Source organism: Solea senegalensis, linkage group LG9 (genome assembly GCF_019176455.1).
Source record: "Solea senegalensis isolate Sse05_10M linkage group LG9, IFAPA_SoseM_1, whole genome shotgun sequence".
NCBI classification, from domain to species: domain Eukaryota; kingdom Metazoa; phylum Chordata; class Actinopteri; order Pleuronectiformes; family Soleidae; genus Solea; species Solea senegalensis.
In genome coordinates, this window is record NC_058029.1 from 18,605,929 (window position 1) to 18,633,011 (window position 27,083).

The window sequence follows — 27,083 nt, forward strand, 5'->3', positions numbered from 1 at the left end:
AATCAAATAAGTGGTGGCGCCTGTGATAGTTATTACACTGACAGGCATGAATCAAATTCATTATCATCTTTAGCTGTTCACTGTGACAGCACCTGTCAGAATGATTAGTATGATACTGCCACTAGACCACAGCACATTACAGGCAGGAAGTGTAACCATGTGAAGGACTAAGCTGGAGCAAACGGGGTGGCAAATAATAATGTTTGCTTTGATAAGATGGAAATACATTGGGTCCCACTCCAGACAAACACTGGAGGAGAGGACATAAGCAAAATGTCTTTTTGTTGAATGCCAAGAAATTAATATTTGTCCATTTGTGTTGTGAGTTCAACATATTAAGTGTTTCCCAAACCAGCAAGTGTGGAGCAGACAATAAAACACCTCAGAGAGAGAGAGAGAGAGAGAGAGAGAGAGTCTATACTACCTTACCTTTATATAAACATTATGTTGGTCATTCACATAAACCTTGGAATACATTTGTATAAAAACTGCTTCTTATGGTGAGATAAACCTCACCATAGCATCACAGTCACATTCTAATTCAGACTGTTTTGAAATGACTGTAACAGTGATAACAGCCCATCAGAGTGCATGAAACAATTCAACACCCATTCTTCTGTTTTATGAGCCATGACCACAGCATCCCTGAAGGACAAAGGCATTGACTTGCTTGTCACACTGTGGTGGGTAGGTAGGGATTTAATTAGGAAAGGATTATTATATAACTTTATTTATTACGCCTGTGTCCTTGCATTCACTGTAATTTACAGGGAATTGCTGTACAATCTATGATATACACGATGTCCCTGTGAATATAGCTGATAGCTAATATTGTGCTGTAACAGTGTGTGTGTAAGAGAACTCTATTTGTACATAGAAATCAATGTGGACTTCCTACACAGACTCTGCTCCATATGATCGTCTACAAGGGCACAACAAAAAAGTGTGACCTTCCTCCAGCTTTACCAGACTATCTGCTTACAGGCGTGACCCTGTAGTAGGTCAGATTTCAGGAACACAGCACACAGATGTGGCCGCAAATATTAAAACATTGACATTTCTGCATCTGCACTGTTGGAATGTCACTGCTGCTTCACTCGTCTGACTGAAACCTTAAAAAAAATGCACCACTGCTCGAGAGGTTTTAAATGGAGTGACTGAGGTTGGTTAAATGACAAATCAGTGCAATGTGGCTTCAGCTTCAATACATGGGAGTGCTTGTGGCAAGCTTTCCAAGAAGAGGATCAATACAACTCTTACCATGTCAGCCATATTGACCACTGACTTAGCATAGTTATTTGTGTGCCCAACGGAAAGCCGGTGCTTCTTATACTGGAGAGAGAGAGAGAGAGTGTGAGAGAGAGAGAGAGAGAGGGATGGAGAAAGAACAAGTTAAAAAAGTGTCCATGATCTGGAACAAATGCATTTAAATGTGTAAAAGTAGCAGTGTCTGCTAATACTTCAAACATCACTGTCATTATGTATAAAACAAAATCAGCCCCAGCAGATCTATGTAAAGCACCCTTGGATCAAAAACGTTTCTGTTTTATGGAGTGACTCAAAAGTGCAAGTACTTTTAAAGTGCTGAGTGTTGGCACAGCCAGCATAGGAGGGAAAAGCTCACAGCAATTTACAGAAAAAAGTCTATAGTGCTTATTCTGTATTTCCTTATCATCAACAAATACAGTGAAAATACCAATAGAGCTAACTTCAAGGAAAGCAATCCATCTTTGTCAGGTTTGATCATTTTAAATGATTTGTCTGTATTTGAACACATAAGCTTTACAGCAATTAATAAATAAATGAATAGCACAATGACTAGTATTTTCTTATATGACATGAATATAGTGAGAAGCTTACCATTAAATGGTCATTGATCACCATCAACTCAATGTATTTTGTCTCGTCCTCTACACTGTGGGACACATGTGGAGCCTGAGAGGAAATAATGCAGTTTAGTTGTTGAGTCTCACAGATGCCATTTCACACATCAAGAGCTCACGTAGTAAACAAAACAATCAACTTATGTCTCCTGTCACCACGAAAAGAAGACGATAAATCGATATGGAGGAATTTGACTAAATCTAAAGCAGGTGTGCATTATTTCTGTTTGTTCCAAATAAAGAGCAGCTCAAAGGACTGAGACAAACAGCTGCACACATCAGACTGTGTGTGACAAACAGATTAGACTGGAAGCAACCTCCACTCATATGGTAAATAATTCATGAAAAAGAAGAAGAGGATGAGAATAGGAAGAAGTGGAGAGATGTAAGGGAGGACAGTCAGGAAACATTTACCTTTGTTTATTAGCATATATGTACACTTGTACAGGAGTGAAGCAGTGCAAAGTTTTACAAAAAAAAAACATTCTGAGCATCATTGTGTCTCTTTTTATGACATAGTGCACAAATTGAATTCTTCTGCAAAGGATGATTATGTTACAACAAAAGCTGCAGCTGCAGTTACATACCTGTCTCTTTTTTCTCCTGTGAACAACCTTTGACCCAGGAAATGGAGGGCTGGGAAAAGGTGGCTCTGGCAGATCTCCTAAGAAACAAAACATTAAATATTACTAGAAGACAACTGACCACTTTTTCTATGTTTAGCAAGAATAAATGCACAGCTTTAAAAATGTAATTAAACCCTAATTTACATTACATTACTTTCTCAAGTCCTCCATCATCATCTTACCATTTAGGAATTTTTTTAATCCCTCCTCCTCTGCAGATTTGTATATCATGTGAATTTGGACGTCTCCCTGGAAGACACAAGAAGAGGATGGCAATCAGGTTCATCAGTGAGACAGAGCACAGCTGAGTATACAATTCCTGCAAATTCATAGAATCACTCAAAAATTACAAAAATATTATAAAAGTTGAACTGTTGAACAGAACCTGGACAGCTGTTACAAAATAAAAAATCTGAAAGTGCTTGGAATAGCAGAGACAATTTTATCATGTGTTACCATAAATAACACTCTTTCTCATTTGTGTATATTTTCTAAAAGCTAACATGAAACATCTGTTTATGAATTGATTGTTGTAAATTATATTTTAATAATTCATAATTGTCACATGCAATTATCATATCACCCCTTCTTCTCAATCTAAACTGACTGTAGGTGTGAGTGTGAGAGTGAATGGTTGTTAGTCTCTGTGTCTCTGTGATGGACTGGTGACTTCTCCAGCGTGAACCCAGCCTTTCACCCTATGTCAGCTGGGATTGGAACCAGTTGGAACCATAAGGGTCATGGGAGGATAAAATGGTAGAAGATGAATGAATGAATGGAGACTTTCCTCGTGCTATTTTACAACATCATTTATTTTACCTACGCTCCATACTATATGCTAATAGTGTCCGTCAGTAGTCAGGAGGACACGGACAGTGCAGTAAGGGTTAACCACCTGTGTGACGGCGGCGCTGAGAGCGGAAACAGTGCTGCTGGTCCGTGAAACCACATCCTGTTTACGCTCGTATTCTCTATAATTACGAGGTTGACAAAGCTCCAGCCTCAGCTCAAGTGGGGTAAAAGAAGACAAAGTTGAAATGCCTTCACTGTAAACACGGTTTAAGAACTGTAAGTAAACGGTACTGTATGTGTTCTCTGTAGTTAACGTGTTTTAGCTTCTTTTTTTTTACACATTAATTTCCGGACACAACAGGTTGCTGTAATGCTATCTTTTTTAGCTTAGTTAACATCTTGCTGGCTAGTCGAACGAACAAGCTATATTACGGTTTTAAAATGACCCAGTAATCAAGCGGTACACTTTTGCGAGCACATTTGTAGATATATTTTGTTATAAACGATGATGATATAGTTATTGGACTAACAAAGCCAAACAATTGTACCTGGTGTACATAAAATTAGCCTAGCTAGCTAGTGGTAAGGGAACTTGGTGAGGTGTCGAGGTCCTCCCTTCACACTCGTCATCTGTGGTGTAACGTTAATGACAACATCTGACTTAAATGTACAAGATCCGCTGTCTGTGTAAGTATAATCGGTGGTGTACGTATTATAATGAACCCTCTTGTGATATAGTCTATTAGTTGTATACTATCGATCAAATAAACAGAGTAATGTTTTTCATGAGTAAACCAAAATCAGATTGATTCGATATGCATAATATTTTGGGTCTAACAATATTTGTAATAATACTATTATATATAATTACATTAATCTTAAAGTAAAGAAAAGAAAAATACACAATAGGACACAACTGAGTGAATAAAACCTGGGACCAGCATTAGTAAATTCAGATGCATTTTGATAATAATTCATGGAAGATTCCTCTGTTAGAAGCTCCAGAGCTGAGGACCACTGAATGTTAAAAGACAGCTTAACTTTACCTTTGAACCAGGATAAATGAATTAATTTAGACAAAATAATAGAAGACTATAAGCATATTTAAGTCTGTAAATCAAGCTATAATACCATTGCCAGTCACTGTTGCTGCATGCTGTCACTTAAGTGTGTAACTCAATTGTTAATTGTGTAGCTGTACAGTCCATGCAATGTACTGCATTATCTATAGACACTTGCACTGTTGCCTCACCCATCAAGTCATTCCAACTTTGTTTGCTGATGAAATGAGAGCATTGTTTCTCTGGGGCAGCAGATATTGGGTCAACTACACTGTAGTGAATAGGAATATAGGGGGGCACCCATAGCTAGGTCAGTCTGGAACACAGTTAAGTAGTAACCGGGCCATTCAATAAACCTGTGTCTTTTTCCTGTGATTAGGAGTTTTGTTAGTATGTTGAATTCTGAATAAATTATATCCACATTGATCAGTTCTAAATACACTGACCAGACACTTTCTCACTCAATCTGTGGAAACAGGAACTCTCTCTGTATCCTTAGTTCCTGACAGCACCAACAACCATGTCGTGCCGGGACATCCATGCCACCAATGCTTTTGCCTTCATCCTCGCTATCGTGTCAGTGGGAGGTCTTGCTGTGGCAGCAGTAATCCCACAGTGGCGTGTAACAAGACTCGTCACCTTCAATCGCAATGCCAAGAATGTCAGTGTTTATGATGGACTCTGGTCTAAATGTGTAAAACAAGATGGCTATTCTGGATGCTACTACTATGATTCAGAGGTATTAATTCTCCTACTCATTTCCGCTCTCTTCTTAAATTTAAGATTGTGCTAACATAATCACGTTTTCTCATATTTCCAGTGGTACTCTAAAGTGGACCAGCTCGACCTGCGGCTCCTGCAGTTCTGTCTGCCTGCTGGATTGTTCTTTGGCTCTCTCGCTTTGCTACTGTGCATGACTGGGATGTGTAAGACCTGCTGCTGCTCAGACAAACCTGAACCAGACATTAAGACTATCAGGTTCCTGGTTAACAGTGCAGGCTGTCACCTGGTGGCTGCGATGTTCTTGTTCCTGGGTGGAGCCATCGCCATGGCACCCTCAGTGTGGTTCCTGTTCCACACTAAGCAGCTCAACATCAGATATGTCAATATTTTTACAGACGGGTTTGCAGTATATATGTCGATCGGCTGCTCTGGAGGACTAATGCTGGCGGCGCTGCTGATGTTCATGTGGTATTGTATGTGTAAGAAGTTACCCTCACCCTTCTGGTTGCCTCTGTCCTCCATGCCGACCTCTCCATCCACCCAACCTCTCACTGCAAATGGATATCCTCCCTCCCCAGTATATGGCCCTCAGCCCTTCCCTCCACAGACTTACCCTCCCACAGTTATCGACACGCAGGCTTATTTGCCAGCCCAGGGTTATGCACAGAGTATGGTTGCCCCTGCGCCACCACAGGTGTACATGTCTCAGATGTCTGCCCCAGATGGGTATGGCTCAGAGGTAGGGGTACACCAGGCCTACAGCTATGCTCCTTCTCAGAGCTATGCCCCCTCTCAGATCTATGCTCCCTCACAGAGTTATGCGGCTTCTCAGAGCTATGCTCCCTCTCAGGGCTATGCAACCAGCTATGCAGGCCACCGCAACTCCAGCCGCTCGCGGATGTCTGCCATTGAGATTGACATTCCTGTGCTGACACAGGGAGAATAAGAGGCGAGAAAACCTCAGCACGTTGAGGCGTTTAACCTCATTTAGTTCACCACTAATCAAACTAAGTGTTTTTAGATGGAAGTTAATAAGCATTTTACAATCTCAAAATTTTAGAGTGCTGAGAGTGTATTCACTCCATGTCTGTCTGTTCGTTTAAGATAAAAAAATATGTTACATGTCACCTGGAAGTACTACATACATGAAGGATAATTTCTTTGAAAAAAAAGGGAAATAAAAGAAGGAAAACTTGAGCACTGGGGAAAACAACACTATATTAAGCTTAGCATTGTTTCAAATGGAAGAAAATAATTTGCAGCCAGAATCACTACTTTTTTTCTACTACTGTACTAGATTTTCCTCACCCACTTTTAGGTGACCAGTGGACCAACTTACAATTAAGAACTTAAAAGAGTCACTAGCATTAGGTCAGTGACCAGTGACTTTATATATTTATATACCCTCACTCTGCTTTTGTATTATTTAAGCCCTTACAGTTGCTGCCAAAATAGTATTTTTTCTGTTACAAATATGTTGAACACATCATGTCATTGAAGTCCACTTGGACATGCAGGTTTTCTGTTATCACAACAGAACAAACTGTAATTACTTTTATACTATTTGTTTTTATCAGTAGATGCATACTAACTCACTCTAACTCAATTTTTAATGCACTAATTATGTGAATGCTGTGCCACTTTCCATTACCTTAGTTCACTGATTTCGGTTACATGTATGGCCTTTAATCTATTACTTCTCATTTGTTGCAGCATGTAAAAACTAAATCTGGTTGCTGTGTTAAATATATTGTATGGATGCAGATTTTGATTTGCATTTTTATAATGAAGTAACAATAACAGGAATGAGAATGCAGTTCAGTGGCTCAGCGTGACAGACTATGGTGAACTGTAAAAAGTCGTACATCAGTCTTACATTGTTCTTGTGACTAAGCCAGATGTTACTGTTCAGTTCAGTTGTTGCCTTCTCTGTGTCTTGCTGAATGAGCACCGATCAACACTGTATCCATGTTAATTTGCAATTTTGATGTTCTTGTTTCTGGAAAGTGTCTTTCTACACTGTTGTCACTGTGTTTTTATTAAAACATAAATCACAATGCATCCCCATTCCTGATGGGTAACAACTGCAAAATCAAATAATTGATTGATTGCTATAAAAACAAGTCAGTATCATAGTATGTGACTAAATCCAGCCTCTCTTGGCCTGACAAAATGCCAAAAATATGAAACATGGAAACATCAAAAAGAGAGTCGGCTCCAGTGACGGATCCACAGCTGATTATGTTTCTACATTATAACCGATCAATTATTAAAGAAAACAATGAGAAAATGGTTAATGTAAACATTACTTTGATTAGGAACACCTTAGTTAAGTTCATTCAAATGACAGTGATCAAGTTTCTCTTTTTTTATATAATTTGCTAACTAAAAAGAATTTTGACTGTTTTAATTTTTTAGTGTACAATAACATTTAAATGTAGGTTCATTTGACTTCATTTCACAGGATAATTACTCCATATAAATGCAGCGCTCTAATTGACCTGCAGAGCATATATATATAAATATACATGCAAACAAATTCACAATAATAACTGCGGAGAGCACAGTGAGGAGTCTCCATGTGACGTCTTGTACAATATACAACAGAAAAGCTACAAATCTACACATTTAACAAGAGGAGTCAAAGTAGAATTGGTAAACTAACTTGAGAAAAAATGAAGTCGCCATTAGACGTGTCGGCAAAATATATTCAGTGATATACGACAATGCAAAACATGTAAATATGGCTTCTACCTTTAAAATCTTTTTATTAGCTTTGAGGTTGAACAACAATGTCTTTGTTGATGTCAACATTTGCCTAAACAGCGTGTTTTGTCTTGTCTTTTTTTGTCTTCGATTAACAATCTTTTAATCATTTTAGTCAGGTTTTCTTGATGTTATGATTGTTTATTCTGCTTGTACTGTGGCTTGTTCTAATTGTTGTCTGATCAATCTTTTTTGTATTGCTTTTATTGTCTTGAAGTCTGGCACTCGTTTCAGCTGCAGAACACTAATTGTCATTCGTCATCAATTGATCCCAGGGCCAAGCGCAAAGAGAACTTGGCTTATGACCAAAGGGTTGCCAGTTTGAGACCCCACCAGGTCAATGGCTGGAGTACCCCTGAGCAAGATACCCAGTCGCCATTGCTTATTGGCAGTTGGACACTGGTCAGTGTCCGCACGAAAAAATCTCAGCCAAATCAAATGTGCAGATCATCCGCTGTGGCGATGCTGTACAATGACAATAAAGGCTTTCTAATTCTAATTCCACAAAGATTAAACTGCGACATTCATACTTGGAGCAACTCTTGATGAGACTGTTACGTTATCAGATAGATTAGCGACTGATTATTGAAATGAACATAATTAAAAGAAATGCAGTTTTTTTATATTATTTATGTCTCTCTCACACACAATCCATCTGTATTTACTGCTGAATTAATTGTTGTAATAAAGCATTTTCTTGACCAGTCTTTTTGTGCTCCAGATCATCACAGACACTCCGTAATCTCACTTTAAAAAAAGAAAAATACACACACAACATATAGACTGCAGGGTGTGTGCAGAGATGAAGATTAAGGGACTTCACACAGATGGCTTTCATATGTGGTGATACAAAGAGAAAGAGGCGGAGCCTGGGTTGCCAGGGGAGATGATACCTCAGACTCAGACTGCTGGCTCATGAATATAAAGCAGTGAGGGGTAACATACTTTTTATTCTCGCTCTGTCTCTGCATGTGTGAATGAACTGGTCCAGGTTTAGCAACATGAAATTGGCTTTAATCCACAGGGAGACCCCCCCTCCCAGCTTGTGCTAAAAAATCCTGCCTTTGGCACTTGCAAACAACCCCCCACCCTACAACCTGCCACCACTCCCCATTAACACAGCCTTCTCTCCTTCACCCTCCAACTCCCAACCCCCAATAAATGAAAACAATTATCCATAGATTCTCCTCATTGTGTGCCTGCAGGTCACATCATTTCAAACGACCTGAGGCCTGCAACAATAAAAACACAGACCACTAATTGACAGCAGAGGATGAGACATTTCGTGAGGGTTTTACAGATAATGCCAGGATACCAGTCTAAAATGAAGAGCTATTCAATTGATGACAAAATCAAAAAGCTTAATTAACACTTCTTTTTTCAACAGAGAGAGACTAGAAACATGGAGACGGAGCAGGGTGAAGGACACTCAATATGGAGCCGATTTGTGAATTTTGCAGTTTTATGGTATGCAGCACTGTGCTTTGTTTAAAACCTTATAAAAGGCAAGTAAAAAGAGCTGCTGGGCTGGAGCCACGGTGGCCCTGAGGTGCAGGTGGTGCTGGAAAGGTGTCCAGGAAAAATAAGACGGCAAAACATATGGTGTTTTCTGGATATGCAAGCTGGCAACACACATCCTCCCTACATGTTGTCCACACACGCACACACACACACACACAGAAGTGAAAGATTCAACAGTCATGTAACATCCGGGACATCAGGTCTCACAAGCTCATAAACTTTAATTTTGATGCTTTTGTTCTGCTCACGACTACTCTACTCTGTATCTGTACTTAAGGCTATTTGCACAACACCATAAGACACTCTGAAATTATTTCTTTTGCACATGGTGGTCATGAGGCGCTTGTTCAGGACACACTTTGCTAATATCCAGCATAACTTTTTCTGGCTTGGATGAAGGAGGACAGATGGATTTCCCATATGGCCAACAGGCGTCACGCTGACTCTCCCTCTCATCAGCCTCCCCACATCTGACCATGATTTTCAACCAGATCATAACAGCCAGAACTGGTGGTGCATCATGTCGCAACCAACCCAGTTTCATGTGGTTCACATTCATAACAACGTGTCTTGTCTTGCATCTGACTTTCATGGGAACGCAACTGTCGTCTGAAACAAGTAACACACATGCACTTTCTCCTCCTCTGTTGTTTGGTTGTGCCGTACTGCCGCTGCAGTTAAGTGACAACAACAGTGCTTAGCACTTGCATATTGGCAAAAAGCTGCACAAAATGCCAAAATGACTGTTCACTCATGTCACACGGTCATGTATTGGTCTGATCTAGGACCGTATAGTGAAGTGACCCAAATCTGATTTTAAAAATAGGTATTGAGAACTGGTTTTCTGTATCACACAGGCCTAAAAAATCAGATCAGAGTCACATCAATGGAGGGAAATCTAACATGGTTTATGATTGATACATATTTACATACAACCTATTTTCTTCCTGAACATTAAACTGAAACTGCAAGAGAAAGGAATCATATTCTTAGCTGAGGAACTCCATCTCTGACTTTATCACAAGTTGCTTTAACATGAGATTAAGAACATTAATTATGCTTGATTTGAATATACAGTAATGGTAATGTGAATGCAGTCTACGTGCATGTGTGTGTATGTGTATACAGTGCGTCTGTCTGTCTAAAATAAGAGGGTGACTTGCAGACCACATCGAGAGTGAAAGAAAGAAGACATACTGACAGAGATGCAGCAGGAGAGAGACAGACAGTTAATGTGGACCATCACCCGGGGGAAGCAGACATCCAGAGCTCAGTGCTGACAAACTGACAGCTACTGCCTCGGCTCGAGGGCAGAGCCGTCCCCAGCATTATCATGCAGACAGGATTTCCCCACCTCACGGGCCAAAACCAACTCTGCCAAGGAAGGAATTTTATGGAGGAACAAAAAACTAAATAAAAACAAATATTTCTCACGTGCAGTTAAGTCCCACACTTTCGTCACACCACAGTGTAAAACCCCACCAACTACAAATAAAAGTCTTGCATTCAAAATATTTCATCAGCATCAGTGAGGGTTTTATAATTATATACCAAATTATAACAACATAAAATTGCTAATAACAATGCATTAAAATAAAAAATTCAAGTATCAGCAAATTTGAAATTATAATTAGTATTATAATTTGCTGAGTTAGGTATAAATAATTTACTCAATTAAGCATAACAGGATAGTATGATGTTTAATGTACTGTATGCTTTGTATGTTAAATCTGCAGCTAATTGCAGGTAGCTCTAAAATACTTCAGTGCCACTATAGATATTATTATATTATCAATTTTGTTGGCAATCACAGATGTGGTTTACCAGGGCAGAACAGAAAAAGACCACAGTGGTATTATTATAAGTGGTATTTATTACATTTAAAAATTATGATGTGGCATAAAAATAAATAAATAAAATTGGATTGAGCTTAAAGCATTCACTTTTACGTTGCTGCTCTATTAAATAACCATGTTTCCTGAAACTAGATTTATTTTTTACATTGTGCTTGACAATGACAAAGCAGGTGGACATGTGTTTGTGTGAATGCGACTGTACCTCTGCAGCAATGTTACGTGTTAAGATCTATCTTCTCTTTCTCTCTCTCTCACCATTTGAATAATTCAGCTTCTCAAGAAAATGTAGAAGAGCAATGATGGAGGCAGAGGAGAGATGAAGAGGCCAGAAAAGCAAAAGAAGATGTGGAAGGCAGCAGATGTGCTTAAAATTCAAATTGAATTTTCACTGTTATGTTAAAGTATAACTGTGATGTACTGCAGCAAATTGCATTACAAACTAATTAGCTCCCCTTGTTTTATAATTTCTCTGCAGAAGATGCAATTACAACCATCTAATTACATTTATTTCACTCGTGGTTGCGTTTTTTGTCATGTGTTGTTCAGCTCCTCCTCTGTGCACCTGCATCTTTCTCATCTCTGTTGCCTCTGCTGACATCTTTTTAGCCTTTCATCTGAAGTTTACATCTGTCCATACTCTTGTTTTTTTATTTTCATTTCCTGTCACCACTTTCGGCACCAATGGTGTGAAAACTGTCACATGGGAATGACTTTAAAGTAGCTGTGTGTGTGCGTGTGTATACATCCACAGGTCCCTGACCTCTCTCTTATCCCGTCTATTTTTTCATCCCATACTGATTAACACCAGACACACTTCTTCTGGACGTTTTAATTAGTGCAGAAAGGAAGTAACACACACACACACACACACACACACACACACACACACAGAGTATCAGCTGCTGTTCTCTCATGCTCACAGTGTCTTCTCAGATCTACCCGTCGTTGGTATTATCTAACTGGTTGTAGGTTTTTCTGCCGTCTGCTGGCTTTGTCACACAGAGAAGTCCCTCTGTCCTGGCACCTGTTCACCACACTCGCTGTTCGTTAGGAGCAGTTGCTGCAACTGGTTTCGTGATCTGTAAGTCATACTGGTTTTGTCTCAAACTCCTTTCAGGACAACCACTGAACCATGTGTGAATGAATCCTATTCTGAGCACATGGTCCCGTTTCAAAATGAATCACAACATGAATCCTGGGGGGACATCTGCAGATGCCAGGATGCCAGGGTTTTCTCTACTATTGGGCCACAACTAAGAACTATTTAGATAACTAGTCCTCGATCATCTATTTAAAGTAATTAGCCTGTTGTACAGCAGAGGGCATTGTGAGCGCAGCTTGGCCTGCCTCCAACAGTTATTATTTTCCTTTACAATGATAGCCACAAATTGACACAAACTGTCCTCTTGAGAGGACAATCGCAACAAGCACAACACTAAAGCATCTGAAAAGCAGTGTGTGGAAGTATTTCTCATGCTGCACCATTGATAGTAAGAAACAAATCTGCATCACACACAAGCAACTGTCGTTGTGTTGTGTTGACAAAGTTGACTAATCGTTGCACCGCTATATTAGAACGTGTATGTGTAGTTGGTGTCCGTATCTGGATGAACTGGAAAACTACCCTGAATGTCCTTTAACCTTGACAAAATAATACAATATTATTTCTGAACATGGGCTCAAAAAAAAAGCGGGGGTTGCTTTTATTTCAATACGAAAGAGACAGCAGACAACTTTGGTGACCCCAGAGGTTCGTCTTTGGCACCCGTCATGAAAACGCAGCAAAAACAAGACACTGATAAGAACACTGGTACGTTCAGTGTAATAAATCACTCATAATAAACACTCCTGTGTGTAGATATTGGGTGAACACTATTCAGTGTAGTGTTTTCAGCAGAAACACCTTTCCAGTACACATAAGAATAACTTACAGCAAGGTTTATAACAAACTCTTTATCACCAACCTGAACATCACATGCTGTTTTTAAGATTGTTAAAAACTAGTAACTAATTTCCTAATTGACATTGCAGGTTTAAATGTATACAATTAATTTGTGTCAATTCATATCAAGTGAAGAAAGAAATTGGTGGTGTTAATAAAAAGCTGTATTTGAGTATGGCGGACATGAAAAGATGGATGGAGAACAAATTGAAAAACATTCCCATGACAGGAGCCGTCACTCAGCAGCAGCTCCTACAAAGCCCATACATTTTCATGTAGATTTTCATGTAGAGTACTTACAGTGCTGCCGTCCTGTCCTCCAGGTTCAATCATGTAGGTGTGATTGCCATCGAAAAACATCCCACTGAAAGAGGGAGGGGAGAGGGAGATGTGGCATGAGAGCAGCTGTCAGCAACAGTTTTTACGGTTTTAGTCAACGCTGAATAAAATAATGCATCTGAATTGAACTCCTCCCCAGCTTTCAGTGTGGTAGATTCGCCACTTCAGTGTTTACCGGGGCAAAATGATAAAATCCTCACTGCTGTATGTGGCATATAAGCAGCTTCCAAGGGATGTAAAACAGAAGGTCGTCAAATCGCAGGTTAACATAGAGGTGGTCACCTTAAGATCATTATTTCTGGAATTACTGAAAGTCTGAACAGGATGACAATGAACTGCGATGACTGAGACCATATTTGAAAGGGAAAGAAAAATAGTAGTAGAATGAATGTATATACATCAATATATAAAAAATATGAGGAAAAGTGGGCCACAGCACACATAACATTCAAACAAGCAGTCATTTAAAAGACTTTCATTTATCATTTGTTGAAGGTCATGCTGTGTTCTGCCCGTGTCCTGCGTGCATGTGCACATGTACAGACATCATCCATTAATTAATTTTCTGTGAAGCTTTTAGGAGATTAGGCAGGTCAACTTGTGAAACCAGAAGGGTAAACACTGCAAGTACTCCCAATCTGTCTTTCTCCACTATCTCTCTGGGGTTATTTTTCTGCCTCTTTCTGGCCTTCAACATATAATTCACCTTCAACACACTCATTGTCCCAGGTGAGTGTGGCACTCAGTGCAGATTAAATATGGGAATAACACGCAGCGTCTTTGGATGTGTAGGTATGAGGCTGAACCTTGCATGTAACTCATCACGTCAACAGATTCCATCACATTTAACCGGTTATCCTGAGGGATGGATCCGTTTTTATTTTAAGCACTTCTAAGCGGCAAACACCAATTTGCTATGAGACAATAAATACAGTAAATAAATCACATTTCTTCCATTGAAAGGTAATCAGATTCTATGAGTGAGAATGACACGCTCTGCTAAAGTTGAAACAAACAGGATTATTCACACAGCAACCATGATTGATAGAGAACAAAACACAGATTCAGATGAATGAATATACTGATAAGCAACTGCTATTGCTATGTGTGTAAACAAGAAACTGTCAGCTAATTAGCTTGACATTTAAACTCAATTGGTAATATTATATTATAGTGTTCTGTTCACATCTTTTTTCTGCTGTCACCAAGTGCCTGAAAACATTTTGCAGGTTTATAATTCACAAAGGTTTTGGGGGCTCTGACGGAACCAACATGACATCATTTAGCGCTTAAGGTAACATTCAAATTGTCTGTATTTATGCTCACTGTTGTTCTTTTTGATTTTTATTTAAGTGTTATTTTTAGTATTTGGATTACAACTTCCATGACACTTAAAACGGGAACCTGTGTAACTACTGAGCCTACATCCTGTTTGATGGATGTAGCCAAGATCACTATCCCTCTGTGTATAGCTAATAGCAGTATAGCATTGCAGGGTAATGTTTCTATGAGAGTGAGAGAGCAGAATGTATATTATGCATGGTAAAAACCTGACTCAGCATCGGGGAAATATCCTCTCCCTAATGTCGAACCCCTGGACAACATGATGTACTCCCTTAACTCCCTCTCCTGCACACACTGTTTCTACTGGATATATCATGGGATCATGGACACATTGCTACGTCCTTGTCAACTTGTTTTTTCTGTCCACATTAAGTCCTAAATCAAAGTTCCAACACTGCTAACATGACAACCACGACTACTCGCACTACTGTCACTGTCATGAATAATAACAACTGCAGCAACTGCACAACAAACTGCAGTAAGTCAGACATATTGTAACCTTAGTAAGTCCTAAATATGTGACGGTCATGCCAAACATTTACCTTGTCTGGTTATGATATACATACAACCCTAAAACTAAATTATTATATTTAATCGACATTGCTACACCAGAATCACATTAAACATGCAAATGTTATTAAAAGCCTGAGCTTAGCTTAGTTTACTCAGCAAACTTCAATCTAATTTACCATAATTAGTTGGATGTGCATGTCTTCACTGATTATTTGGTTTATCATTCAAGTGTCAAGGAAACAGTGTATAGGTCAACAATATGCAGATGAGCATGGTGATCTATATACTCCACCGTCCAAGTCTTCATAAATCTTAGATCTCCATCATCACATCTTAAATCTTAAAATCACAAAGCTGTTAGCTATGTCACACAGTTTGAAAACTCTACAACTGCCTCTCTATTCTCTGCCTCACAGTAAGAAAAGAGGATTTTTTTATTACCTCAGACAAAGAGGCTGTTTTTGCTAGATTAGATTTTGATTTAATATCTGGTCATGTAGGTTAGGGTTCAAGGAAGAAATAATCAGGTAGTGATCCAGACATGGAAACTGGGCAGCCTTGACGAAGGTTTACGTTCTCTGAGTGCTTTCTCTAATTAAACATAAAACATCCAGTCAGTCATCACAACTACATGGTCTGTATTTACATTATATAGCGCTTCTCTAGTCTTGATGACCACACAAAGCTGTTTTTCCTCACTCGATGTGACGCTCTAAGGATAAAGAGTGTCATCTGCTGTACAGACTGTAAAGCCCTTTGAAGAGAACTGTGCCATCAGGAGTCCAAGGACACATCGGCAAATAGACTTGCGGAGACGGGAATCAAACCCACAATTTTCCAGTTGAAAGATGACTTGCTCTACCACTGAGCTATCTCTCTTGTTCCGCTTTTGCAATCTATCTATAAACCCAAGGTACATGTGTGGCTGTCAGTCTGTTAATTGCATGATACCAGTCTGACCGTCGCTTGACAGGTTTCTAACTTGGCAGGTGACTTTCCAAGGTCACCCGTTTTGTGCAGCGCTGAATTTTACATTGTTTGGATGAGAGGTGCGGCACACAAAAAAAGATCAGCGGTATTATCGGGACAGTGCGAGTTTTCCCTTCTTATGTTCACTGTTTTGGGGAAAGACAATTTACTGTGAGTAAATGTTTGTAAGCAACAATAAAAATCTGCCTGCACATGAATTATATATAGGTGCATTATTCATGCAAGTAGTAAACAGTCCACATACAACATTCACTTTTACATATACATTTTGCCCTATACTGGATCTCTTTTTTACATATGTGTATAACACAAAACTCAATGTGCTTAGTGTAGTGTAGTAAAGATACATTCTTTCCAACAAGCCTTGTGTCTAACCCTTCTCTCTGATGGGGCGAGTGCTGCTCCAGAGCACAAAAGCTAAAAATAACAGAGGAGAGGAGAAGAGTTTGAGCAGCACCCGTCTGAGAGAATGATAAACCTGTGTACATAAAAATGCAGACAGACAGAGAAGGGCTGGCTAGAAGTATACTCAGTGACCTATCAGATAAGAGTGAGGCCCAGGACTTGAACACAAACAGAAATGTACAGCAAACATATAAAGTCACAAACACTTGTACAACACTTGTGTATTTGTACTTACTGTAATCCATGACAAGATGACAGAGCCACAAAGGAGTGAGGGATTTCTCTGACCTTCCCCTGGTAGTAGCAGTGCTCTCCTCCCTGTATGAGCACAACAGATCAGATTCTTTAGATCATAAACAAACTCATGTCTCATACTGTCACGTACAGAGTGAAATATGCCACTGCACTGCTGCAATAATGCTCAATATTCCATTAGCAAGTGGAATACATAACTGCTAACAAACAAGTGCAAGCATGGCCTGGTGAGTGTGACTGTGTGGGGTTTTCTGCACATTCATCTTAACCTTTTAAACCTATTTACTACCATCTGTGTGTTAACTGCTCAGTAATTTCTCTTTTCTCAACCCAACACCAGAAAGCCACAGCATCAGCCACATGTAAACGACTTCCCATCTCTTTCACCGCTGACCGTCAACCACTCATTCCCTGTCGTCACTCCTTATCTCCATATGCCCTGCATGTGCAGTTTGTGTCTGCTCTTCTCGCAGCAAGCATAAACACACTTTTATTTTCTATATAGACGTGTATGATGTCTAAGTGCTTTGCAGGCCTCTTCCTGGTCCATTTCTCGCTGCCTAACAGCCATTAGACAGGAAGCTGCTCCCCCTGAGGAAACACAGCTTTTATCAGTAGATCAATTTCTGCTCCACAGTCTGATGCCGTGTGCAGCAACGCCACTACGTCCACTTCTACATCCAGCTCCCTCAGTGGACTTCACCCATGTCTTATTAGTTTGTATTAGAATGCATGTTTGCATTTGTTGTTTTCATTAAACTACAAAGAGTTGATTTAACTGACTCCTGCTTGCAAAACGATTTTGAAATTCATCAGCATCAGTTGCTATAAATGCAACAGTTGAGGATAATTGAATCCGTCTTGCTGACATTTTTTTTCATGTTCCCGGGTCTCACTATTTCTCAGTTCCATTATGTCAGACTAATCATTTATGAATCTGACTCTCACAGGACTCAAGACACAACCAAGATGACCCAAAAACTGACAAATAACACTAAAAGAACAGTTAACTACCACATTATTGTGTGTGTAGGTGCTATAAACTATAAAATAAGTTGTACAGAGCTGGTACTAGACTAGACTATGCCAAATGGATCTACAGGTGAGGAGAAGTTGGGTTAAGAATGGTAGAGTGACAGCAAAATGAAGACATATAGAGGGGGAGGTAGAAAGAGAAGCTATTTATAAGTTGTGCTGTGCTCTACTATCTCAGTGTCTTCACTCCTTCTGCTGTCCTGAACCCAAATGTCTGTGTGTGTGTGTGTGTGTGTAGGACACTATACTATGTCTATAAAGACAAATAAGAAAAAGGAAATCACACCAAAATGCATAATAATTTTAATATCCATACAAAAAATGTGGGGCCACACGGTGTTATAGTAGTTAGCACTCTCCCCTTGCAGCGAGAAGACCCGGCCTTTCTGCATGGAGTTTGCATGTTCTCCCCGTGTGTGCGTGGGTTCTCTCCGGGTTCTCCGGCTTCCTCCCACAGTCCAAAAACATGCATTGTTTTTGGACTGTGGGGATTAGGTGAATTGGACACTCTAAATTGACCATAGGAGTGAGTGTGAGAGTGAATGGTTGTTTGTCTCTATCTGTGTGTGGCCCTGCGATGGACTGGCGAGCTGTCCAGGGTGTACCCCGCCTATTGCCCGATGTAGCTGAGATTGGCACAGCACCCCCCTTGACCCTCTGGTGGAGGATAAAGCGGTAGATGATGACTGACTGACAGAAAATGTGTTTTCCTAGTAAGTACGTATAGACTCTCCCAAGGAATAATATAGAGATATATATCACTACAGCCAATAGCATTATTATATATCATTTATCAACACGAGATTGTCTTTCTTTCCCACTGAGATACTGTATCTATTCTTGTAAACATCCCAGGGTGTATCAGGTCACTGTGGGCAAATCTCAGGCCTGTTTTATGACAACACTGCATTTTTATATGGGGGAGTTTTATATTCAGGCCAATAAACTCCTTCCATTAAAAAAAACAAGCTTAGAGCTGGCTTAAACAGCATTGTGTGAACTCATTTGACATTGGTTTGAACATACATCTCTTTATATTAAAAGCTGTACACTACAGAGTACTCTAAAACCTAGTTACCACATTAGCATGACATGTGGTATAATGCTGTACTGTACCAGTTGTACGTATGTAACCTTTTTTGCAGATATTGTTTTGAGTTGCCCTTCCACAAAAAACAGGTGCATCAGTTTTGGTTTAGATTAGTTTTGACAGATTGGCCAAAAAACAGGCATTTCTGTGTGGCTATTTTATAAAACAGTGTAAGTGTGTAAATGATCATGTTAATGATCATGTGGTCATGTAAAATTACACATATCGTGTTTAAGGGTACTCCAAAATCTTCCAGACATTTTTTTCCTGGCCAAATAACTTTCCATCAACTTACTTCATAAAGCAAAGTTTCCACACTTAAAGCACAAAATAGAAAAGACTGCCAACACTTTGGCCAATGTGATGCAGATACCTTCCTTACACTCTCCTGGGCCTTATTTAAAAGTAGCTCTTATTCTTTCCACTGATTAAAAAGGAAACCACAACAGCAGCATCACCAGGCAAAGCACATTCTGGATATTCATCTACAGATTTAATTATACCACAGAAAGATTGCTGTATAATACGTTCTATAATTATAAGTGACCATATCATACAAATTGTGGTGTAATAATTTGGGTCATTCTCTTTAAAGTACCTAATATCTACATAATCTGCTTCTGAGCTGAGTAAATCCTGACAATTATAATCCTCATTACAGCACAACACCTCGGCGGGTGTCATGTAACTTAAGCCCAGATTTTACAGGATTATCACAGGCATTTTAAATCCAGGTCAGACCTGGTATTAACATCCATCCTGAGAGATCAATCACATGTGGACAGCACGGGTGTGAGCGCAGACAAACATGTCCTCAGCGCTTCTTGAGATCCAATCACTTGTGAATGTACAGTGTTTGCAAATAGAGCTGGGATGTGAGATCTGATCAGAAGTGACAGCAGGACATGCATTCAGGACGCATTTTACCAGGTGTGAACAGACAGACGTAGAGCTGCCTACTTGGGATTAGATCGCTCAGGATGAATGTTAATGTTAAATTGCAGTGGCTGTATGGCCTGATCATGGACTGTACATGAAAATAGACGTAGTTTTCTTGACGCAAAAAAACCTCGAAATTCATGATTTCACCGATACCATGTTTTTTTTAAACCAGATATTCACAAATGTCACAGGTTCCTATTAGCTGACACCAACTGCCAGTCACTAACAACTATTTTCTTCTGAATGGAAACATAATTTCTAAAACTGATATCTTGTGCGAGTGAAGAAAACTGAAACTGAAACTACTAAGACTAATAATCCATCAGGAAAATATTTAATTATGATGTAAGTGAAAAGTAGGCTCATGTTCCCATCGACTTTCTGTATGTCTGTACAGCTGGTTTATCACACCCTTTTCTCTGAAAATGACAAAATGTGCAGGAGAGATGTGAGAATGAAAGCAGTGAAAGCACTATGGAGCTGAGAGAACTGCAGTCCAGTGATGATTCACCAAAAAAATAACACCTGTCAGATTACTCAGTGGGGCTGGTATGAAATGCTGTTCAACACTGGATTATATCACAATACTTAGATGCCAATTAATAGCATCATTCTTAATTGCAATTTGATTTTACAGTTTAAAGCTAAATTGAATATGTCAATCTGACATTTATCTAGTTTAAATGGGACAGTGCTACATAATGTACAACAGAGTGTTTTTTTTAAGATAACTGCTACATTTAACTCACTGTGCTAATAATAAAAATAAATAAATCGGACTATGAATCACTTATCCAGGTATATTAGTCTAAGGCTAGCTCAGTTTTAGTCGAACTAATGTTGTTTACATGACATTTAAAAAAACAAATTATTATCTTAGTCCATGTAAACACACTGAGCATCTTCTCAAAAACCTGCAGTGACCAATACTCCCAATACTTTTTGAGATAAATTGTCAATTGCCGCTTTTAGCAAATTCTCTACTTTAAGCTAGTTAAAAAAATCTCAATGTATTGATTTTCCAACTCCATTACATAGTCATTGAAACGGTGACCGTTCCATTGTACTGCATTTAGTGTTTGTACTTATACAACTTGTTTTCCTTCTGTAGCCAGAATGTTTTAGCTGGTTGGAAACCTACAAGTAATGTCTTACTCTTGTCTTCCTCTCTCTCTCTTGCTCAGCCTGATGACACAGATCATTTTTGGATGGTTCTTGCAGGATCAACACCTCACCCATGTCATTCATCCACACTCCTACATTTACCACTGATATTGCAGATAACATCCCACATGTTTTCAGCACATTCAGCATATATGCCTTATTCCCTGTTTGTTCATGAAATAAATGTACTTTCTATTTGAACCAAAGCTGTCTTTCCCTCCATTGTTTGTTGATCTGTGACATGGTTGTGAGCTGATCACGATGCAAACCAGACTTTTTCTGGACAATAAAATGTGTTTTATGTGCATTGACTTGACAGAATGAAGACCTGGGCACCATAAAATCAGCAGCTCCTATGTATATGTAAACACCATAATAGAAAGAAATATGATATCAAGATTCTTACATTGGTGATGATGGCCTTCCCTTTATCCGACACATGCCTTTCCACATATCCTGAAGACAGCAGATCACTGTAAACAGAGCAAAAAAGAAAATCAAAGTTAGAAAATGATCTTTAAGTGTCCCTCATGTGTATGCTTGTATTTTGTAGAATAATTGTTTTTACTGCCTTGAAAGCACAGCCGGCTTAAGAGCGAGAGAGACCAGCTGATTAAACCATTGTACACACAAATCTACACAAATGAAGCCATCTAGCAACTGTGTGTGTGTTTATGTATGAAAGCGATGAAGGACGAGCAAAGGTCAGTAAAAGAAAAAAGTGACACAGGGAGAATAGGAAGGGGGGCAGAAAATAAATTGAGAGTAAGGAAGAAAAACAGTGGCATAAATAAAAGCAAATCAGTATGTGTGTGCTTTCTCAGCAAGAGCTGGGCCCAAGACTCCCGATGGGGTACACACTGCGGACCCAATCTGAGACAGAGATGTATGAGGTCGAGTGCACAAACACAGCCACACCACTACACGGCGTGCACATACACACACACACACACAGTGGATTGTGGATTTATCCCTTGAGCCCATTTCCAAATAAAACAGTTAAAATATTTTAGCCTTTTATCTCACAAAAAAGATGACCTGAATGTAGACACACACACATGAACAGGAGGGGAGAAGTGTACATGTGTGCTTTTATGTGTGTATACAGTGAAGTACAAACATAAGGCCAGTTTGACTTTTAGACCCGACTTTATACTGTACGTACTGTACATTCAGCAGTGCTGTAGCCAACACAAATCTCCTCTCTCTCACACTCACACACGCACACACACACACACACACAAATAAAGCTAACTGCACCAGAAGAGAACAGTTGAAAAATGTAAAAGTAAAACCAGCATGACAGGTTTTCTATCAGATTAACCCGAATTTGGATTTGTTGAGTCATCTCAAGAAAAGCAATTCAGGGTCTTTCACAAAAATGCATTAATATTCATTCAAGTCTTTATCATGAGGTACATTTTTAATAAAACTGATAAAAGATTCATCGTCAGTGACAGATGGGACTTGTGATGACACAGACGTACTGGTTTATATTAATACTAATAAGTCAGTTCTGATTTTTTTTTAGTATTATTAGCTGTATTTTTATAACTAATTCAAAAACAGTGGTATATTTGGCAAAATGACCAACTGCTGAGTTGAAAAGAAAAGAAATAAAAGTAATACATCATAATAAAATAGATGACAAGAAATTATTCCGTTTTTAAAGGTAGACTCAACTGAGCTATCAATTTTTTCCAGACATGAAAAAAGGTAAATAATTCAGGTAAAAATCACCAACATCAGCATACACACATACACACACATGCACAGAAGAAAGAGGACGCGCAGTTTCCTATGGAAATAAAAATGATACATACAGGGAAGGTGAGGGGGTAGAGAAGGAGGGAATGGAAAGAGGAAGAAAATGGCCATGAAAGGAAGAATAATGGGATAGAAAATAAAGTTAAAGAGAGAGGAAGAGGGTGTGAAAACAGAGCTCAGCAGATATCAACATCATTGACAGTCTGTAGTGAAGCTTTCTTCTCAAACCCCCCGCCCCAATCATGATTACACAACAAAAAAAAGACAAGCCTCCCCCATCCAACACACCTCATACATTACACACGTCACCTCACCAACACTGTTAAAAATTAAAAAATGTACAAGTATCGACATTTTTGCATCAAAAGAACCACCATTAAGGCATTCATGGTCTCCCGTAATGAAGATGTTCACTGTTAGCCTTTGTTCTGCAGGGATGTGTATTTATAAGACTCGAAGCTTGTGATCTCTCTCCTGCCTCATGCTGAGCTCAGACAGGGGGGAGCAAACGCACGGCATACTGAGGCAGCAAGGCAGACACACAGGCTTCTAATGGAGGACGCCGATAACAGATTTCAGCTTTAATTGTTACAGGATTTAAATAATTTATTTGACAGACAAAGACGCAAACTCAGCCTCTACCCCAACCCCCACTCTCTCTCTCGCTCTCTCTCTCTCTCACACACACACAGAGGTTTGCACAGCTATCCTTCTTAGGACACTGCATTGACTTTGATTCATTTAGACACCCTAAACAAAGCCGTATCCCTAACCTTAACACAATTAAAATCTAAGCCCTAAACTTAACCAGTTCTGCCCTCATTAGGACCAGGCTTTGGTCTCCACGAGGAGGTCCTAAAGAGGTAACACACACATTCATGCACACTCAAATGTAGAACAATCTCTCCATCAATGCATATTGAAGTGAACCTCGTCTCTTCCTGTCAACATGCATACACATTAGGGCTGAGCAATATGGCAGGAGGCGCGATATTTCATAAAGCCAAAATGTGTGTTAAATCACCATTAAGATTAAATATTGTCCTGACCTATACACATCATAGTCTACAGACTGAAGAGAACATCTTTGTTTCTCACAGATCTGCACAAACATCATACAGTAATCATTTTAAATATGCTAATTAAATGAAAATGAAAATAATGATGTAAAAATGTCCATTCCCTCTCATATCACGAAATCATATCGCAATTTCAGTCAAAGTAATCGCAATTCAATATTTTTTTATAACATTTTCAGCCCTAATACACACGACTATTAATGAAATTCTAAATGAACATACTGATTTATACTCCTGCACTGTTTCCCTGTGATTGATCTCTCTGAGGAATTAAATGCATAAATGATGGTCAAAGCGAGATGGTTTGTAAAAATGAAGCTGATTAATAAGTAAAAAAAGAGATAAAGAAAATGGCAGTGGAGGGGATTATATTCAAACACTGTAATAAATTCCAATTTTATCGCAGCATTTGCAGTGTATGATTGCGGTGGTACAAGTGGTTTATTTCATGCCAGACACATTTCTGTGGGATCTGGCACCTCTCTGCTGACCGGATGTGTGGCTGAAACAGAGACCGGGCAATTTTCTGTCTCAGTCGGTGTTCGTCCATCATGCTCTCAGCTCATTGGATTTTTGAATACTCTGCTCCGCCCACGCTCTACTGGAGTTTTCTGGGCTGTGGAGCTGCAGCAACATCTGTTTTGAAAGCCAGCTCGCAGCTTCAATCAACCCTGGAGGAGATTTCAGAGGTGGATATGCAGATGCTCCACTTTCAGCCCTCAACAATTCATAGACGGATCACATGCATCTCCCACAGAAGAAACCTCAATGCATTGACAGTGTTTTAGCTAGGAAAATGCTGCAATCAAAAGTGTTTTTCAAATTTATTAAGTGAGTCTTCAGGAGGTAAAAACAGAAACACTGAGAAGCAGTGAGCTCACAGAGTCCGATCACATCAAATTCCCTCCCTTCACAGCATTTTGTTTTGAGTTGCTGGAGCTCATGTGGTGAACACGCAAACATAAACTAATTTTCTATGTGGCCTGAAATTCCTCTCACGATCTGTGTCGCCAAGCACCAATGAAAAACAGCACAAGAAGAATGGCAGGGCTACTGTTTATTCGTATGTGTGAGTGAGTGTGTGTTGACTGGCACAAGTGATGGGATAGCAGGCCTTTCATTGCTTTCACACAGTCTTTTGAAAGACTCCTCTTAATACACTCAAAAACCCAGATCACACACACAAGCACAAGCACCAGCTCGTACGAATATAAGAATTCAGAATTAACTTCCATCATTAATCCAATGCGTCCATACATTCATACATATATGTTTGCACACGGGTACAGCTGTCATCAAATGGACTTCTGCTCCATATATGGATTTGCCATTTAACCCAGTCATAAAAGGGCAGTGGCACACAAAGGACTGAACATGTGCAGTGTCAGGCTTCCATAATGAGGTGGGGGGGTGCTGAGGGAGGGAGGGGCAAGGCCATGAGAGAACGCAGAATAAGTGCACCACAAAAAGCATGAGGAGGATGAAGCAAGATGGAAAGGTAGACATGAGGAATAAGGATGTGAAAATGATTGAAGGAGAGGAGAGAGAGGGAGACAGGGGGGAAGGGGGGGATGGGTTCTCTTAGGGAAAAGCAGCAGCTGCTCTCACCTGCCCACCACCCCCTTCTAACGTCAGCCTCCCTCCCACTGAGGCCTCATTAAAGGTCTCCTGGCTATAATTCATTCACTCCCCAATCACTTATCAGACATACAATTCCGCCAGCACCCTCAATGGGACCCCTGTTCTTATTGCACAGGGAATACTGACACTCACAAACAAGAAATACCAATAAAGAAAAATCTAACCGAAAGCTTAGGACCCGGTTTCCTCCAGCAACCCTGGGTCCATCATACAATCAAATATACGGCATGAAACCTACAGCCCAAACAGAGCTGCCTCCTGAATTATGCAGTGGATGGGGATGAGGAGAACAAGTAGATCTGTATGTGTAAAAACATGTGGACACTTGGTGAACTCTACACCGTGTTAACAGGGATAATAGAGACAGAAAGACACTTGGAGCTCTGCACACCTGGGAGCAAGCAGCCGTTTACATCCTCACATGTGTCTGATCTCCACTCCTCCACTGACATCATCGGACTTTGTGTGGTGTAAAATGTGGTTAAATAGTTCATCTATTGCCACAGTCAAGTGATTTTTATTCAGCATGACAGGAAAACTAGTGATTTAGTGAGACAACAGAGACATCAATATAGTGTGTATATTGTGTTTATAGTCGGGTCCTTGTTTGATATATACATACATATACATATATACATATATATGTATAGTTCACTATACGCAGTATTCAGATCGGTGTTCATGTAAACATGTGACGCAGTATTCACATTGGTGCTGTAAACAGTGACTCCCTGATTTTGTTAATCATGCGTCTGCCCTACAAACATGACATACTTTCCGCTCTCGATATTGCTGGAAATGGATAGAAACAAGGAGCAAAAACTGCTGTGGAACTGACACAGTTTTTCAACAGGACATTTTAACTTTTTAACTCTATTGTAGGGCAGTAAATTAAAAGTGCTTGGATTAGCATAAATATCCTCCAGCCCTCTCCCCCTCTCTGTCAACCACGGTAGCAGTATGAACTGAAGAACACGATGTAGGTTCAAGACGTATAAACAGAAATGAAAGTTAGAGAAGTGAGAGAGGAGGGAAATGAAATCAATGGTGTGTGACGAGGAGACGAGCAGAGGAGAAATATCTAAAAATGAGCCGAAAACAACTGTGTTTTACGATGCAGGCAGAAGTTACTCTATGCATGCAAAAATGCTGCCATTATTCTGATTAAACACCTGATGCATAATCTGATAACTAATAGTTTCGCCCATCTAAGTTGGGCAAAACTGGAAGTTGTTTGGACATGTAAACATACAATTAATCAGTGATTACTGACTTTTCATCAGGCGTCACCATGAGGTTTGTTAATGTCTATTGTGAATACAATTAAATAAACTTTGTGATATTTAACT

The 27,083-nt window shown here is 39.5% G+C and overlaps 2 protein-coding genes across 5 annotated transcripts in view; one reads left to right on the forward strand and one right to left on the reverse strand.

The window, feature by feature from the left end:
- Nucleotides 1-27,083, reverse strand: part of adam22 (ADAM metallopeptidase domain 22) — a 59,522-nt gene that overhangs the window by 19,017 nt on the left and 13,422 nt on the right. For all 4 annotated transcript variants that reach the window (XR_006360970.1, XM_044033256.1, XM_044033257.1 and 1 more), the window contains exons 4-10: nucleotides 21,654-21,720; nucleotides 16,997-17,079; nucleotides 13,471-13,534; nucleotides 2,692-2,758; nucleotides 2,471-2,547; nucleotides 1,861-1,935; nucleotides 1,261-1,332 (exon numbers count right to left, since the gene is read on the reverse strand). Coding sequence is in view for 3 of the 4 variants with exons in the window: in XM_044033256.1 (XP_043889191.1) it covers nucleotides 1,261-1,332; nucleotides 1,861-1,935; nucleotides 2,471-2,547; nucleotides 2,692-2,758; nucleotides 13,471-13,534; nucleotides 16,997-17,079; nucleotides 21,654-21,720 (505 nt within the window). In the remaining variant the exon portion in view is untranslated. The remainder of the gene's footprint in view (nucleotides 1-1,260; nucleotides 1,333-1,860; nucleotides 1,936-2,470; nucleotides 2,548-2,691; nucleotides 2,759-13,470; nucleotides 13,535-16,996; nucleotides 17,080-21,653; nucleotides 21,721-27,083) is intronic.
- On the forward strand, nucleotides 3,454-7,142 carry cldn12 (claudin 12). The gene is made up of 3 exons (XM_044033261.1): nucleotides 3,454-3,577; nucleotides 4,841-5,101; nucleotides 5,183-7,142. Exons 2-3 carry the CDS (start codon nucleotides 4,883-4,885, stop codon nucleotides 6,029-6,031), a joined length of 1,068 nt encoding a protein of 355 aa, XP_043889196.1. The 5' UTR covers nucleotides 3,454-3,577; nucleotides 4,841-4,882; the 3' UTR covers nucleotides 6,032-7,142.